General features: G+C 35.0%; 1 protein-coding gene across 1 annotated transcript; it reads right to left on the minus strand.

Moving 5' to 3' along the window:
• Positions 1-3,314: 3,314 nt before the first annotated feature.
• On the minus strand, positions 3,315-5,239 carry LOC129924298 (uncharacterized). Its single transcript, XM_056018554.1, has 3 exons — positions 4,637-5,239; positions 4,146-4,331; positions 3,315-3,365 (listed from the first exon to the last, which is right to left on the minus strand). Exons 1-3 carry the CDS (start codon positions 5,237-5,239, stop codon positions 3,315-3,317), a joined length of 840 nt encoding a protein of 279 aa, XP_055874529.1.
• Positions 5,240-18,522: the final 13,283 nt, after the last annotated feature.

An 18,522-nucleotide genomic window follows, 5' to 3' on the forward strand; every position in this document is an offset into this window, starting at 1 on the left:
TTGTTTCACAATTTTTTATATTGATGAGTTTAAACAAATTTGTATTTTTATAGAAGTTGGACTATTCACAGTAAAAAAAAATGTTTAAAAAAATAAAAACTTTTCTAATAAATACACCAAAAGGTCCCCTACATCTTCGTATTATGAAAATACAAAACGGAAAGGTCATTTCTACAAAGATAGATAGCTATTGGAAAAGATGTCATCTATTTTTATTTATAAGGTATTACTAAATTTAGAATGTGAAAGGTCAACTATAGAGTCAGCATTAAACATTCTCTTTCTTTTTGCTAATAATATTTTAAAACATATAAAATGTTTCCATTCATAAAAAGTTCAATGTTTTGAAGCAACATTTAGAAAATACTGAATAAAAGAATGTAGATTTATCTTTCAGAAGCAGTTTTTGTTTCATAATATCAATATGTATAAATAAACTTGAATTTCATAAAACACCTGTATTGTGAATGGAAGCAAGAGTAATGTGAATGGAAGAAAGGGTAATGTGAATGGAAGCAAGGGTAATGTGAATGGAAGCAAGAGTAATGTGAATGGAAGCAAGGTAATGTGAATGGAAGCAAGGGTAATGTGAATGGAAGCAAGCCTAATGTGAATGGAAGAAGGGGTAATGTGAATGGAAGCAAGGGTAATGTGATAAATAAAAAAACGCAGTCGATTACTTGCTTCTATGTCGGTCTCGAGTTTAAATTCAGAAGTTTCTAAGATTTTAAATTTGTGATTAAAAAGGAGGTCCAGTCTTTGTGTTTCAGGCCACTTGCTAAAATCTTCTAACAGCCCTCAGCCCACCTTTTCCCATGTGAACATTGGTACCGTCAACTATTTGAACTTTGTCTGTTGAAACAATGTTGCTAACGTGGACCAATGGGCTCTACAAAAGATCATCTCTTTCAGCATTAGCAAGAGGATGGGAAACTAAAGTAAAGCATTGATAGGAATTGGAGTTTAAATTTCTTCAAGTTTTAACCTTTATATGTAGATCAAAAGATAAAAAGTCACATTCCTCCACCCTCCTCCCAACCCCGTTCTATTTAAAAACGAATAACTCTTTCCATATTTAGCTAATTAACTCATGGATCGTCAATCTAATCGGACACTAGACTTATGATATTGACACAAGCTGGTACATGAAGCGAGAGCCGTAAAAAGAACTTGTGTTGTTTGTTTTTGTTAACAAAACACTACGTGGATCTACTGCAGTTCTAATTGCGAGCCCGAGCCCGAGTCTTACGTTGTTGTTGTTTGGGTAGATAAATATTGGTTTTAGTTTTCTTCAAAGGTTTTGATTGATGTACCGCTCATCTACCTTGCTTTATTGTGTCAAACTGACCGTTCCCGGTCAACTGTGTCCACTGCGCGCATTCCTTAACGAGCCTATTGTTCTTGTGATACCCTCGCGGTCGAGGTACCGCCTTAAGAAAAAAAAAAAGATAAGCAAAAAAAAAAAAAAAAACACACAATAAAACCCCCCACAAAAAACAACAACACAATATGTTGGCAAAGATAGCAAATATAACCAATTTGTTTCTTGAAAAGAAAAGTTACCCAACAGATTGAATTTAACGCTTTTAGGATTGTCCCGCCGAAAAAAAAATGATTCCAACACTAACATTTAAAAAAAAATTCCTTTTAAGTGATTTATAAGTGATTGACTATGTTCAATACCCCACTTTGTAGATTCGTTTTGTTACAGAACTATAATTAAATGCTCTGAATACAAATATTTCGTAAGAGTAATAGAAAATGAAGTAGATAAATGAAAGTCTACTCTAAATTTAATGTATATTTAGGATTCAAAAAATAAATTATGAGTTATATTCCCAAAGTTATTTATTCAATAGAAAATTCTCAGATTGAATATACTTATACATTTCAAAATTCAAAGACTTTCTTTAACTAATAATTTAAATTCATGCGCAATGACTTACACTATGTCGCCATATTTGACAATTCTGTTTTAAAACGTTATGTTTTGATCGGAAAAGGGGAGTGGGCGGTAGAGTAAAAAGGATTAATTATGTAAGAGTCCTCTCTCTATTTTATAATTATTGCTAATGATTGCATTTAGTATTGCAGAGCAAGAAGTGGTGCGAATCGAAATAAGAATTTAATTTATAGTACAAATTAACCCGGGGGGCCGAGTGGGGGGGGGGGGAGACGCGGTGGTTGAGTGGTTAAGCATTCGGCTTCCAAACCTGGGGTCCTGGGTTCGAATCACGGTGAAGACTGGGATTGTGAATTTCGGGAATTTTAGGGCGACCCTGAGTCCACCCAACTCTAAAGGCGGTTGGTCGTTGTGCTGGCCACATGACACCCTGCTCGTTAACCGTTGGCCATAGAAATAGATGACCGTATTGATACTATGCAATTGCAAAGTCTGAAAGGGAAACTTTACTTTAAATTTATTTTTGCATATAAACTATATTAGTGACAGATTGTTTGAATAAAATTTGAAATTTCTAAAATATAAAAGAAAAAGTATTTGTATGTCAGGTTAGGGGATGGGAAGGCGCTAAGATTACAGTGTGGTGCGAAGTAATATACAAATGGGTTGAAATATCAATAACTATCTTATATTATATAGATATTCAACTAACTGTGTTCACAAACTACGATTTCTGCATTAAAATTGGACCGTCTTTCCCCCCACTAAAAGGGTTTAAGTAAGAGGGTAAGTAAAAAATAAGTAAAGTTTCCCTTTCAGACCTTACGATCTAAGGTAAGAGGGTAGTAGTTAAAAAAGCCCCTCACGCCCCTCTCCCCCAACAACAACAAACGAGTCGACCAACATACCAGAAGGGGAACGACGACAAAATGAAGTTGGTTAAAGTATCAATACGTAGCTTTTATCATATAGATATGTTACAAATTATGATAACAAACTGTAATTTCTATTAGAAAATTTGACCGCCCACCACCAGTTTAGTGTGTGTATAGGTGGGGAGATTGATACAATTGTCACCAAATAGGCCAACATACTACAGTGAAGATGCCATAATTTAAAAATAGGTTAAACTATAAATAATTAGTCTATATTATTAACACAAATAAAGAATTCGTATACAAATTGTGTGATTTCTCAACTAAATTTCCCCCTCCCCCTCCTTTGAGCCCACACCCTCGATCCGCAGTGTTGTTGACTTATGTTTCTTCTTGAGCTGGTGTAGGAAAGGCAAGTTGACAAGAAAGATGACAGAATAAAGTTAATTATTAAGTGTGCTAGCTTTCGTCTGACCTCTACCCAACAGATCATTCCAGCTAGGTTGAACCTGCCAGGAGTTAAAACTCCCGCTGGTCTAGCTCTGGGGGTCATCAAGGTTCTCAAGCTGCCAAGCCACGACAAGGCCCTAGCACATGTTGGCAGAACATGCAATTACAAGTTAGTAAAAAATTACAAGCAGTTAGTCATTAGTAAAAATAACAAGCAGTTAGTCATTAGTAAAAATAACAAGCAGTTAGTCATTAGTAAAAATAACAAGCAGTTAGTCATTAGTAAAAATAACAAGCAATTGGTAGTTAGTAATATAACAAAGAGTGGGAGTATTATTAAACAACCTGAACTAAATATTTACTTTAAAAATGAATGCTACCATTATTAAGTTTGAAAACAATATTCAATCAGCCAGTAAAAATTAAATACATGCAACTACTAGTTGGCAACAAATATAGACATGCAAATGCAGTTATTGATTAGTAAAATAAAATACATTGACATTTTAAAACATGCAACTTCGTAATTAGTATGACACGATACAAAATATATGCCATTAATAATTAGTAAAATGAAACATTCAAATAGTTATTGAAAGAAAGTACCGGAATACCAAAATGTTAAAAGACTAGTAGGAATATTATCAAGCATAAAACTATTATGCAACAGTTAGTAGGTGTTAATTTATTAGTAGAAAACAAAAATAAAAAAGGGTGAGTTATTTATTAAAAGAATAATGTTTTAATATTTAAATTGTAAAGATAAAAAGTTATTTAATTAGTAAAACGCTAATTTTATTAGTTTAAATGTTAAGCTTTAAAGAAGAAAAAAAAAAGCTCTGAATTGACTATTAGAATAAAACTTATAAAAGTTTCACTCTGTCAGTCAACCAATAAGCTTGACCAAGGGCACTCACCAGACTATACATATCCCATCTGGCATCAGACTCTGGTTCCAACATATGCTCCAAGACATTCTTGTAGAAATGCAAAGGGAAGGTCCAAATGTAGGTCTTGACCATGGTCAGGTAGTCCAGTCTCTGTGTCACATCTTTCTCAAAGATCAAACAAAATAGGACAACGCCAAGAGCGTAAATGTCCAACTGGAGAGAATCAAGTAAGTTTTGTTTAAGTCTTCGTTTACAATAAATAGTACATTACGAATAAATATGCGTGTATGTATCTATTATATTACAATGAATTGTTAATGAGTGTATTAAATAAGTTTAACTGATTATCACATATCTAAATAAGACAATGTGTTATAAATAAATAAAACAAATTACAACTTATATAATCATAATCAGTTTTTGTTAACAAATGAGATTTTGCCTAGTGCAAAAACAATGTTAAATGAAAATGAACATGTTTTGATATAGATCTATGTTAAATGTGAACACTTTCTTACCTTATATCCGTTGTAGGAGCCAGTAGGAGACTTGACCATCTCTGGTGCCATATAGGATTCTGTTCCCGCCATGTTTTGAACCGTGGGACACTCAGGACGAAGTGCACACGACATATCAAAGTCTGTCAGATAAATTTTGTGATTTTTGTCCACCAGAATATTGTCCAACTTAATGTCACGATGCAAAATGAAGTTGTCGTGAAGATACTTCACCGCAGAGCAGGTCTGTAGAAAGTAATGTTCCGAGTAGTTTAAAGGAACTTTCCCGATCATGTTGTACAGAGCGCCTATCTCGCAGTAGGGCATTATGATGGCGTGGTGGTCAGGGAACGTTGCTGCCTCATCAAAAACCATGATGTTGGGATGTTTCAGCTTCTTCATGATGGCCACCTCGGTGTGGAATCTTATGGTGCACGCTTTGGAGCGTTTGCAAAATTTGACAATTTTCTTCTGGGTTGTGTCTGTATTCTTGTGCGCCAGATAAATTTCACATCGTGTCCTCGTCAGAAATTGTTCTTTAGTTAATCCGAATGTCTGGAACACATCTGTAGAGTACTTCTTCACAAGAGGTGGCCTACTGGTGGTATTCGACATCTGACTCATTTTATTAGAATATGAACACTTTGATTCAAGGATCCAAAGAAAGCTGCCAAGTGGAAACTCTTCAGTAAAAAATCAAAATATGAACAAGTGACTGAACGTTGTAACAAGCTTATATAGCTGATGAGTCTGTGTACAGAAGCATTCTGATTGGTAGACAGTACAAGCGCTATTACGCCATGGAGATCTAAAGACGGTACCTTGACCGCGAGGTTATCACGAGAACAAAAGGCTCGTTAAGGAATGCGCGCGGTGGACACGGTTGACCGGGAACGGTCAGTTTGAAACAATGAAGAGTGCGTACAAGGTAGTTGAGCGGAACATGAATCCAAAGTTTGGATGAAAACCTAAACCAATATTTATTCAGCCAATGTATAACAATGGGAGACACTCGCTTCTTGGACTTGTTTTTATACCACGGAGGTTTTTTATGTTTATTTGATGGTTTAGAAAGTGTAAACGTATTAGAAAACATTTCAACAAGACTTATACAGAACTAGCTTTAGTTTGTTTAGGACTCAGTTTCCTTGTTCTGATTTATGTCAATATTATAGCGTCTGATTGGATTATTTTTCCTTGAGTAGAGGTTGAAAGAGTTAATGATTTTGAAGTAGATAGATCGTACTGGGAAGGAGAGGGATGCAGCGATGTAAACATTTTCTTCTACAGATATAGGTTAATGTATTATAAGAAAAGAGAAAATAGTCTATCTCTTAAAAAGAATCTGGGAGTCGTTTTCAAACTTCTTTTTAATTATAACATTAAGTCTTAACTAGCTTTACCTTTTTTTTTCAATTTCTTTTTTTTCATGTCTTAACCAAAGTTTTGTTTTTTAAAAAAATGGAGAAATAAAATGTATGTCATGTACATAGACATAAATAAATCGACCAGTCTATATTTATTTATGTCTATGGTCATGTACAAATATGAGATTGCAGATTGTCTCCCGTTTAAGGAGAAGCTAGGAGTAATGGCTTTTAGAGTTTCTAGTATAATATGTTTTAGGAAAGCTTTGGAAAGGAGGAGAGAGTGGATTGTTGCAGCACTCTTATGGATATCTATATTGGTCTATCTAAAATGGGGTTAAGCTTAGAAAAAGCTATATGTTGGCAAGCCTTCATCGTTCTGTCTTCATTTAGCCAAACATGTTAGAATAAAGTATAGAGAAGACAATATTATGTACGAATGGCCTTCCAAATTGCTGTAAGGGGTCCATGCTTACAATTGATCATTATTTATTTTTTGTTTTTTAATGAATGAACCATGCTCTGCATTTGTAAAGGTCATATGAAGGTAATTGTAAAGAAACTGTAATGTTATACCCTCGATGGAGTATACTACTCCTAATACCCAAGTTTTCTATCTATATCAAAAAAATATTAAAAGCAATTTAGGTTTACAAATGAATGATATTCTAAAATTTTACATCTAATAAAATAAATTAACTTTTTTTTTGTTTCACAATTTTTTATATTAATGAGTTTAAACAAATTTTGTATTTTTATAGAAGTTGGACTATTCACAGTAAAAAAAAAGGTTTAAAAAAATAAAAACTTTTCTAATAAATACACCAAAAGGATCCCCTACATCTTCGTACAATGAAAATACAAAACGGAAAGGTCATTTCTACAAAGATAGATAGCTATTGGAAAAGATGTCATCTATTTTTTATTTATAAGGTATTACTAAATTTAGAATGTGAAATGTCAACTATAGAGTCAGCATTAAACATTCTCTTTCTTTTTGCTAATAATGTTTTAAAACATATAAAATGTTTAAATTCATAAAAAGTTCAACGTTTTGAAGCAATAGTTAGAAAATACTGAATAATAGAATGTAGCTTTATATTTCAGAAGGAATTCTTGTTACATAATACCAGTATGTATAAATAAACATGAATTTCATAAACTACATGTATTGTGTAGCTCTTTTCTGGTGGACAAAAATCACAAAATTTATCTGACAGACTTTGATATGTCATGTACACTTCGTCCTGAGTGTCCCACGGTTCAAAACATGGCGGGAACAGAATCCTATATGGCACCAGAGATGGTCAAGTCTCCTACTGGCTCCTACAACGGATATAAGGTAAGAAAATGTTCACATTTAAAATAGATCTATATCAAAACATGTTCATTTTCATTTAACATTGTTTTTGACTAGGCAAAATCTCATTTGTTAAGAAAAACTGATTATGATTATATAAGTTGTAATTTGTTTTATTGATTTATAACACATTTAGGTGTGTGATAATCAGTTAAACGTATCTAATACACTCATTAACAAAGTCATTGTAGTATATTATATACATGTACATTGATTGTTTGATGCGTTATTTATTGTAAATGAAGACTTAAAGAAAACTTACTTGATTCTCTCCAGTTGGACATTTACGCTCTTGGCGTTGTCCTGTTTTGTTTGATCTTTGAGAAAGATGTGACACAGAGACTGGACTCCCTGACCATGGTCAAGACCTACATTTGGACCTTCCCTTTGCATTTCTACAAGATTGTCTTGGAGCATATGTTGGTACCAGAGCCTGATGGCAGATGGGATATGTATAGTCTGGTGAGTGCCCTTGGTCAAGCTTATTGGTTGACTGACAGAGTGAAACTTTTATAAGTTTTATTCTAATAGTCAATTCTGAACTTTTTTTTTCATTTCTAAAGCTTATTATTTAAACTTCTTTTTTACTAATTAAATAACATTTTAATTTTTACATTTTAACAGTTTAATATAATTAATTATTTTTTTTTACAAATAATCAAGTACTTAAAAACATTTTCATTACTCTCTATTAATTGTTTATTCTTGCATGCTTTACTAAATGTTGCACTAACGCATGTCATATTTCGATATTAATAATTTTTGGTTTCGTTTCGTTTCGTTTTTATTTTACTAACAAATTTGTTCATATTTTTATCTCATACTAAATACTTATTGCGTGCTATTTTTACTTGTTATTATTTGCATGTCTTTCTTTCCATTTTTAGATACATATTTTTTTATTTGATAATTATTAAAGTCTTTTTTTCTTTGCTAATGCATTCCTTTTTTAGTAATTAATAACTGCTTTTAATTTTTTACTAATCCCTAATTTCTTGTTTTTTTTTATTAATTATTAACTTCTTGTTATTTATTTTAATAATCACTTACTTCCTTTTATTTGAACTAATCACAAACTTTTGTTATTTTTACTAATCACTAACTTCTTGTTATTTTTACTAATCACTAACTTGTTATTTTTACTAATCACTAACTTCTTGTTATATTTACTAATAACTAACTTGTTTTGTTTTTTTTTACTAATCACTAACTTGTTTTTTTTTTTACTTATTATTAACTTCTTGTTATTTTACTAATGCATGTTCTGCCAACACGTGCTAGGGCCTTGTCGTGGCTTGGCAACTTGAGAACCTTGATGACCCCCAGAGCTAGACCAGCGGGAGTTTCAACTCTTGGCAGGTTCAACCTTGATGGAAAGATCTGTTGGGTAGAGGTCAGACGAACGCTAGCACACATGTCCTCAAATTAGGAAATTAGAATTAAAAAATATGATGAATCAGACCATTTATCTTCTAAATTTAAGGAACGTCTGCAATTTATAAGATAAGATAAGAAATATAAATTTTAAGATTTTAAAGAAACATGAGTTAGAATTTAAACATAATTTACATTTTAAACAAAGTTTACTTTTGATATAAATTAGACGTGGGTACATAGGGCCTCAGTAAAAACACGCCACTCTCCACGGTCTCTTGCTAAGGAATGCAGTAAAACTGACCAGAAATGTACTGGTGTTTGAACGATATGTCCAGTTGTTGGAAGGTGGGGCATGAAACGAAAAAAAAATAGTGGGTCTTTTTGTTTGATTGTTTCGGTGACTTACACACATGTAGGAAATAAAAAAAATAAAATAAAAGGTAAAACCTATCTGTTCACAACTTGTTACAAAGCTTCCATCAACTCACTTCAAGTGCCTGGTACACATTTTGTATACGTTATTTCGCCTTCTTCCCATTCTCGGATCAAGTTGAAACTTTGCGCAATTGTGCTTAAAAAAACAACGAATCAGCCAAAAAAAAAATAAACACTTAATCAATTAAATAGTGGTAATTAATTAATTTAGTTTGATATGACGAAGGGAAATAAGTCTGACAGTATTTTGATGTATGGCTGTGATGCACAGTTCTTTCCCTTACATAAGCTTCGTTGTTAAAAAAAGTATTTTTACATATACCTATGGATTAATAAAGTCGTGATATTAACTTTACTAAGTCATTGGCTGGTTCTGACAACCTGTTTTATGCGACGATGGAACTTTGAATGAAAAAAAAAACACTAATACAAATTTGTCCTAGCATATGAAACAAAAAATCAATGTTTCTTTATATTACTGCGCAAATCAAGGAACGAAGGAAGGAAATATTCTCTATTTTGTTCTTCTGCACGAGTTACCCAATCATAGTGACCCTATTTCTTTCAAACCACTATCACTACAACCAATGCACTAGATTTGTGATTGTAGTCTAGAGTCTGTACGTGTGTTGCCCTGTTTATCGGAGTCCAGGGTGACCTTCGCTGGTCCAAACACGCGACACACTGGATATAAACATCCCTGGACAGCCAATCACGTGCACTCGGTGCATATTATATCCACACTGCTGACCGACCGAAGTGAGATAACTAGAGAGGAGAGCGCTGGGCGCTGACTTGAGATGTGGCTACGTGGGCGCACAGACAGGGTTTACAATTTCCGCCCCCTTGGGAATCATTACATTGTCAAGTAAAAAAACAACAAAAAAAGCACTGCTTCAGTCATGAAACCAGATTGTTGAGGTGCCAGTAGCCGGGGAAGCCATCCCAGCATGCCGTTGCATGTCCAGTCACAGGTCGGCGACACTCGACACTGTCCCTCTCCCAGACCAAGGCTTGGGCAGTGTCCAGTTTCTTGGGGGCAAGTCAGCTGTCTAGGCAAAAGTTTAATGACACTTGTGTGCGCACACTGGGATCACATGACGTGGTTCATTGTTTGTGCAGAATTCAATTAGCAAGATTGAGTTCATTGAATCTGATTCAAGCGATTGAAAAACAAAATCCATTTAAACTAGATTTCTGCACTAAGTTGGTTTTTTTTTCATTTTTCACAATAGATTATGACATTCAAACGTGTTTCTTTGTATTGAGAGCCAGGCGACGAATAGAAATATAAGCAACTCATCTAATGACGAACGTATCAAAACTTTGTTAGCGATACACATAGTCTAATGCTTGTACAAGTGCTTCTTTTACTTTGACTAGGGACACAGCTACCCCCCCCCCTTTTTTTTTTTCGCAAAGGACAAACTTTTCCTTCGCGCCCCTCTTAGACAGATGGGGGTGGGGTGCGGAAACTGTGATTTCCCCCAGTGGGGTCTGGGAGGGTTTTAAGGATGTTTTAAATGTTATGAAAAAAAAAAAACTTTTTGAAAACAACAAAGCTTCACGTGTATAATATGAAACAATGCTGATTAATTGATGTATTCAATTATATTCGACTTATATGTATACTAAATAGATTTAGTCTCTTTAAAAACAACATTCTGTTTAAAATATAAGTAGCTGCTATCACAGAAATAATTATAATTACAGAAATAATAGTAAAAAAAATCTTAAACCTATGTATAAATGTGTCAAAAGATACGCCTAGCGTATAATTGAGAGTAGGTATGGGTATTTTAATGAAAAAAACTGTATTGATTTGATTTTAAAAATTATTTTTTTTGCTTTTGAAAAAGAAAAATGTAGCCGTCGAAAGGTCTAAAATATGATATCGGAATTTTAATATATATTATGGTTTATGATATCTAAACGGGACGGACGGAAGAACAGACCACACAAAACTAATAGTGGCTATTCCCCTTTCGGGGCCGCTAAAAATGAAGCCAAAAAAGAAAGCGTTCTGTACACATGTGTGGGAGTTACAATGAAACCTTAAAAACAGTGTGGAGAAATAGAAGTAGGAATTTGGAAACCAAGTGACAAGATAAACAAAGTCATGTACCGTGTGTACGCCATACTGAAAGATCAACGTTGTCATCTAAATAGTAAAAATTAATTAGTGCAAAAATAATAAAAAATTATAATAGTTAAATTATCAATACTTCCGTACAGTGTAGATCAGATGGGTTTAAAGTTAGCTATTTATAGAGTAGCATCCAGTTATGAAAACCCAATAATGGTGGAACTTGTATAGGAACTAATTCTGTTGACCTAACACCATAATCTTTTTGTAGTTAGAAATTTCATTTCACGCGTGCAGTTTAAAAAATCTCTTTTTTTACTCCCTATCACAAATGTTTGCTGAAACATCCCCCCCCCTTACCCAAAATAAAAAAAATCATGCATACCATGGGAGTTACATTTATTTTCTTCGGTTGGGTTGGAGGAGAGGGGTACATTTTTTCCCATGTTATTTGATGTGCACACACACACACAAAAATCTAACTTCACGTCATAAATTTTCATTTCGGAGGTAAGTCTTTTGTAGCCTAGAGTTATTGGAGTTAGTGGAATGACAGTAGACACCCTTCACTAGCTGGGGTGTCTAGGGCCTGGGAGAGAGCTATTAGCTGGGGTGTCTAGGGCCTGGGAGAGAGCTCCATCGAATCCAAGATTTTATTTTTCCCTGTTTCTGACCTTTAAAAATGCATTTTCATAGCACTATCATCCAGCTATTGTTCTAACAGGAGTCGCCAATCAATTATCAAATCTTCTATTCACTTCACGACCCAAACCACTGGTAGAAAACAGATCAGTGTGAAATGTTTTATTTGGAGGGGGGATAAAATTCACCCACCATCGGCTACGCTTATGTTATTTGGTAACTGTTTTTTTCTTTAACTTTTTCTAAGGCTGTTGCTTTGGATTCTCATAGATTTACTTTCATAATTGATTCTAGCGACTGGTCAACGTGTGAAGTATTTTATTTCAGGTAAGGGGAGGGGTGATTTGAACACCCGATCCCACTGGTTACGCCCATGATGAATAGTTTTTGTTGCATTTTATCACACCGCATATGATCTCTAACGGGAGATCCCTCGAGTTCATTAAAACTATCTCAATAAACATTTGTCTTCTTTCAACGTCAATACAAAACACATTAAATACGTTTTTTTTTTTTTGTTCTATTCTTCTATCCCACTTCAGAATCCATTTCGAAATATAGACATAAAAAATCCTTTTTTCTTTTTTCAGGACAAAGAGCTTAATTCTTGAAAAATAAAAACAATATAAATAAAATGTTGAATTGATTCGTTTCTTCGTTTGTTTGTTGTTTTTTTTTTTCATCCACTTATTCTCTGTCACAATGACGGATACAGTGTTTTGTTCTTATCTGCAAGTGTTTCTTAATTGAAGGTCAGTTGAATGGATCGTGTGCCAACAACTAATTACATTATTTGAAAGACTAAGTGACACTAGGATATACTCAACGTTGGAGATACCACCGAGCTCAGTAGTCTTCATAATACTTTAGGAGTTAATTTGTGTGTAAGCGATTCCAAGTTGGGACCCATTTCTAGAAGTGTAAGTAACCACTGATCAAAACAAAGCTACTCTTTTTTGTAGTGTTTTATGTTTCTGCTTTGTTTTTCAGTTTATGTTTTTTTAATAGTTAAAACTTGTTTTTTGTTGAACATTGCGAGCATGCATTGTTCGCTAAAGGTTAGATAACAACAAACACTCTCAATCGCCCTGTGGTTCTTACTTCAGTGCACAGTTTTTAGTACGTTTGCTTTCAGCTTTGATGTCGCGAAGGTTTGCAGATTGTAATCGTTGTGTTTGTATGTTTAGGCTGAGTCCAGAATACAAACAGCGACAAAACGTTCGTACAACAAACGCGATTATTCAAACTTCTCTCATCAGTAGTTGTACCGTATCCGACTATACACCCATCTGCAGTGGCAATAGCCCCCGCTATACACACAAACATCGTGACCATCTAAGTGATAGTATAATATTTGTGTGTTATGACTAGGTTGCTGTGCATAAACACAGGCTGCCATGTAAAAACAAGGGACGCAGACATTCATGAACAGTTTAGAGGCTAATTTTTTTCTCGCCCTGGCCAGGGTGCGATAATTCATATTTCACGACTGTATTTTTTTAAGCCGGCAAAGTTTCTGAGTTGTTCGCCCCTGTCGGTTATCTCTCCACTGTCCGTTAGTCTCATTAAACTTGTACGAGGACTAATTACTGTGACCAGTCTTCCCGCTAACACTACTGGACTCTAATCATTGGTCATTCACATAGTCAGAAATAACGGTAGCTAAAAAACACTGCTAGGGACTAACCGCTCTTTGCTAAATTGATATAACAGCCAATAGAGTTGGGCATTAACGGGGAGAAAAAAAGCATTTGTTGATAAATGTGTTATTAACTAAAGTAATTGTTTACATGCTACTTTTAATTCTCATTTGTTTTAGTGCTGGCTGGATCAGGGAGAGGGCAGACAGAACATACCTCTAATTGACACAATTCCAAAATATTTGAGAAAGAGCTTGTACGAAGAAATAAAATAGGAATGCCATAATCTTCAAATACAAAAACAAAATTTAATAAAATATTCAGAAAGACACAAAGATAAAATCACATTCCTCGTTCCATACGCTAGGACAGATTTGTACAAATGCTCCTTCTTCCCTAGTGCTATTGGAGCATGGAACGGGTTGCCAGAGCCAGCCAGGAAAACCAATGACTTGGCAGAATTTAAGTCATTGGTTAACATGCATGACTAGATGCATGACGCGTAGGACGTAATCATCTTCTTTTTTTTGAAGTAGCGTTTGTATTTTATAAGATACGATAAGATAATGCTATTGTACAAATATTACCAGGGATAGTGAGTAGAGTGAGAGGACTTCAAGTGACTACATCAACGTTTTATTGATAAACATGAACAAATCGGCTCAAATCGTGGAAATATTAGGCCATTCAAAAACGAACAAAATATGAAACCCTACACATGGAGATTGAATACATTGATACCATACCTAATCCTATCAGCCAAAGGTTCTTCCAGGCTAAAAACATTCTTAAAAAGATTCTTACTATGACCTATCAGAGTGCGGTATTGTTGCAGACAGATAATACTTCTGTACAATATACTGATGGACGCTGTCAAAAGGACTTCGATGAATTCTTTAGCATCTCTATTTTAGCCAGAGAATTAAATGAATATCAATCTATATGCGTCTTTAACTTACCGTTCTGCTATATACAGCACTCAATGAGTTAAGTTATGAATGTCATTGTTTATTTGTTATTAATACTTTTAGTTGTCCCGGTCAAGATCAAGACGAGTAGAGAAAAGTAAAAAAAACAAACAAAAAAACTTCATTTCTAGTCTCCCTTTAACTAAGTTTCACTATAGAATTTTTCTATGACCTTCTCTTAAAAACAATGTCTCGAAATTATTATAATTATTATAATCTTATCATCCCTCTCACTTTATCCATCATGCCAACTCTTTCCGTCTATTTGTCTTTCTGTCTGTCAGTCTGTCTGTCTGTCTGTCTCTCTCTCACTCTGTATTTCTTTTGCTGTGCGAAATCAGTGGTCGCTAGGTTTATGTTCTAGATTATTCCTGTTAGTGCTAAGGTTCGTAACGTCAAAATACGATCTTCAGCGCTCTGTTTTTTTCCCCTGTCTCCAGTTGTATGAAACATGTCCAGACTTAACTGGGTTAGCTCAAGAAAGAGCTCATCCACCCGAGAAGATACGAAACTATTTCTAATAAATAATATCACATGTCAAACTAAGACCAAACAGAAATGTCAAAACAACCATCGCCATCTTGGGGAAAACGTACCGAACAAATAGAGCGTCAAGAGCATCGTCAAGACAATGACACCAAGACTTCCATAGAGAGAGAGAATAAAGTTCCTCTTTCAGACCTTGTGATCTATGGTGCAGACAATGTCAAGTTCATCTGCTTCTATGGCCCACGTGTCATGTTGCCAGCACAACGACCAATTGCCTTTTCCTTTTCATCAACTAATGTCAGGTACGCATTAAAAAGTTCTCTGAAATGGAGATTGAAGCCCTAACTAGATAAGGCAGATTTAGCTATTTGGAGTCAGAAGCGCCCTTATTATCCCGAAAGTATAAATTCCAGTCTTCACCTGGATCTGAACCCTTACCTTCGGTTCGGTAATCAAGCGCTTTACACGCAGCCACCGCGCCTCCGACCCATATAGAAATAAACTCAAAGTACTCCATGACACATAGTTTCAGAACTGGTCACACCCATAAGTACTCTCTCTCTCTCCCAATCTCTCCCTCTCCCAATATCTCTCTCTCTCTCTCCCTCCCAATCTCTCTCCTTTCTCCCTCTCTCCCTCTCTCTCGTTTTCATATTCTCTCTTTCTTTTTTTCCTCTTGATTCTCTTTCACTGTCACCCTCAGACTTACTAATGACACCAAAGTTTGCTAAAATAGAAAGACTGGAGTGGGTGGGTATCAACACCTTACAATGCTGTACCGAAGCACCTTAAAATTCTTTAAGAAGTTCATTGACATTTTACACCCTTTCCGCCTCCCGCCCTCTCGCGCCCCCTCCTACCCTCCTCTCATCATAATACAAACCAACATATCGCTGTACAAGATCGATTACGACCTAAATAACATTTTGAATTTCAAGTGGAAGAAAGCGAATCTGATTACTGAGCAAGGGGTCAGTCAGGCAGTTTGAAATTTTCCAATGGAGCCGAGATCCCTTGTGATCAGTTATGACGGGCCTGTACGCTTGGATGCTTAAATTAGAGCAACTGGATTCAATAGTTTTCTACATCTTGAATATTTGAATATGTTCGCCCCTTCGGTGGTCAACCTCGGCTCTTTGATCCTGTTTCAGTTCTATTTAAAGATTACAAAGTGTTTGTTTCAAATATTGTCCAAGACACGCCCGAGGATGTGATGGATTACATAATATTATAGCTGGACAAAAAAGATGTTAAAATAAAATGGGAAGGGTGCAGGTGGTGAGATGTGTAATTGGTAAACAAGAAATATACAGAAGCAGCACATTTCACACAAGTCGCAAAGTTCTAAGTCATCATTGCACTGGCGAGTGAAGTGCTAACTAGAGAAGGCAGATTTAGCAAGATTTATTGCATGCTTTCAAAGCCGCAGTGCCAATTAAGATTTAGCCAGATTATTACATACTTTAAAAGCCAGTTTTTATAAATATTTTTCTAACTTACAAGTTGCAGAGCAACGATTCAAGTTGTGTATCCATAATCTTCTTTTTTTTTATACAATCCCATTGTCCTTTTTGTCTTTGGGGCACATATAGAGAATGTTTGTTGAATTGTACAGCTGACACCAACAAGGTTTGGTAAAGCGTCATTTCTTCACGATAATATAGGCGAGCAAGCGCTTGAATGGATTGCTGTTTTCTCCTGGGTTTGATACTGTGTTATGGAGCTCTCAGTATCCCACTTTTGTCTACACCACATTGCTTTTTTTTTTAAATATAACTTTTAATATAACCATGATTTGTTCCTCAGTAACACTAAGACATGAATGGTAGATTTCTATAGACCAACCGCGCTACATTGACAGTTAAGTGCAGGAACGAAGAGACGTCACTCGTGTTAACTTTGTAGAGTGCAGCAGAGATCATCTCAGTTCTATTTGTAGGGGAGTAGAGTTAGTGTATTACTTCGGAATGAAGTAGAAATATGGAGACACATATCAATAGAAGTAAATAGGAGAATTACATTTCTTCAGAAATAACATGTCCAAGTCCAACTCATGTAAATAGCAGAATTAAAAATGTTATCTGTTCGTCAGAAATAACATGTCCAATAGAAGTAAATAGTACAATGAAAATGTTATCCAGAAATAATATGTTTGAAGTAGATGGACAAGTGTCATTAATAGGGTGGTCGTGCGTTATGCGCGCTGGACTGTCGGTCGATGGTCCCTGGTTCATACCCTTCCCGCTGCCATCCCCGTCGTCCTGCGGGAGGTTCGGATTAGAAAGTAAAATATCTTCCACTCTGAAGGAACATTCAAAACATGTCAAACATTTGACAAATATTTAATATAAATCTCAAGCGGAAGTCAGTTTGGTAATTGATAAGGTCACCTCACCTTCACCCAGCCCTTAGTCTGTTAACCTTTGGGGTACCACACATGATCTGTCGACCATATTTTTAAATAAAACTCTATTGACTTGCGCGTCCATTCCTGAATGTTACATCGATATGGTAGGAGTGTATTCAACTATTTGTGTGTGTGTGTGTCACAGATACAGACATCAATTAACTTCATATCTTTTGTTTGTACTCTTGTTTACTACTTTCTCCTCTCTCACTCTCTGTCTCTTCTGTCACTCACTTTTCAATCTTCTATCGATACACTCTATTCTCTTAGATTTTTTCTACATTTAGTGTTCTTCTTTCTATTCTCTCTTTGCCCCCTCTCTTTCTCTCGCTTTTTCTTTCTCTTTATCTTTTTGTCGCTCTTCTTCTTCTTCTAGCCAGCTTTATTGCTGTCGCTCACGTCTCTCTACCTTCTTCTCTCTCTCCGCGTCCCATTATGCAATAAGAATTTAAAAAAACAGGCCGCACTAAATAGACACCCAGTGTTAGGTTTAAACCCAGATCAAAGAAATTCTCTGCTTCTCCTCGCCACATAACTTCCTCGGCCAGACCCAAGTGATATTTCTACTGGGAATATACACGACACAACACGACCGTGAAAAGAACAAGGCAGAAGTAACCTATGCAAAGTGAGTCTGGCTTTTGTCCATGGGCTGCTTCTAATGCAGTAGAACCAAAGTCTTCGTATAATTTGGCCCTTTAAAGCGATCGTCGCCTATACTCAACGCATTTTCTTACTTTCTTAGTTTAACATAATTATTAATTGCTGAATTCAATACAAATAATTTTTTTTTCGGAAAATACATTTTAATAAACAGTAATCAAATTTGACGAAAACAATTGTCTACATCTATAAAATAACGTATGTGTTAGCCTATTGGGGATTGTCCCGTTCTACAATGGACAAAAGTATCTTACGTTGAATTTCAAAGTTGCCAACTAAATAAAAAAAAAAACTCTCAAAATATAAAAATACTTGAAAAGCAAAAACAAATCTTATGTAAAAGTCTTTTCCCTTTTCGATATCAGAATAATTACCAATAATTAATAAACTAATTTGTCAATTATCGAAGGGGACAAAACCCTATATGTTTAGCCATACCTGTGAATAGTAAAGGATAATTTTCCTTGTTGGTA

Source organism: Biomphalaria glabrata, chromosome 1 (genome assembly GCF_947242115.1).
Source record: "Biomphalaria glabrata chromosome 1, xgBioGlab47.1, whole genome shotgun sequence".
Classification (NCBI taxonomy): domain Eukaryota; kingdom Metazoa; phylum Mollusca; class Gastropoda; family Planorbidae; genus Biomphalaria; species Biomphalaria glabrata.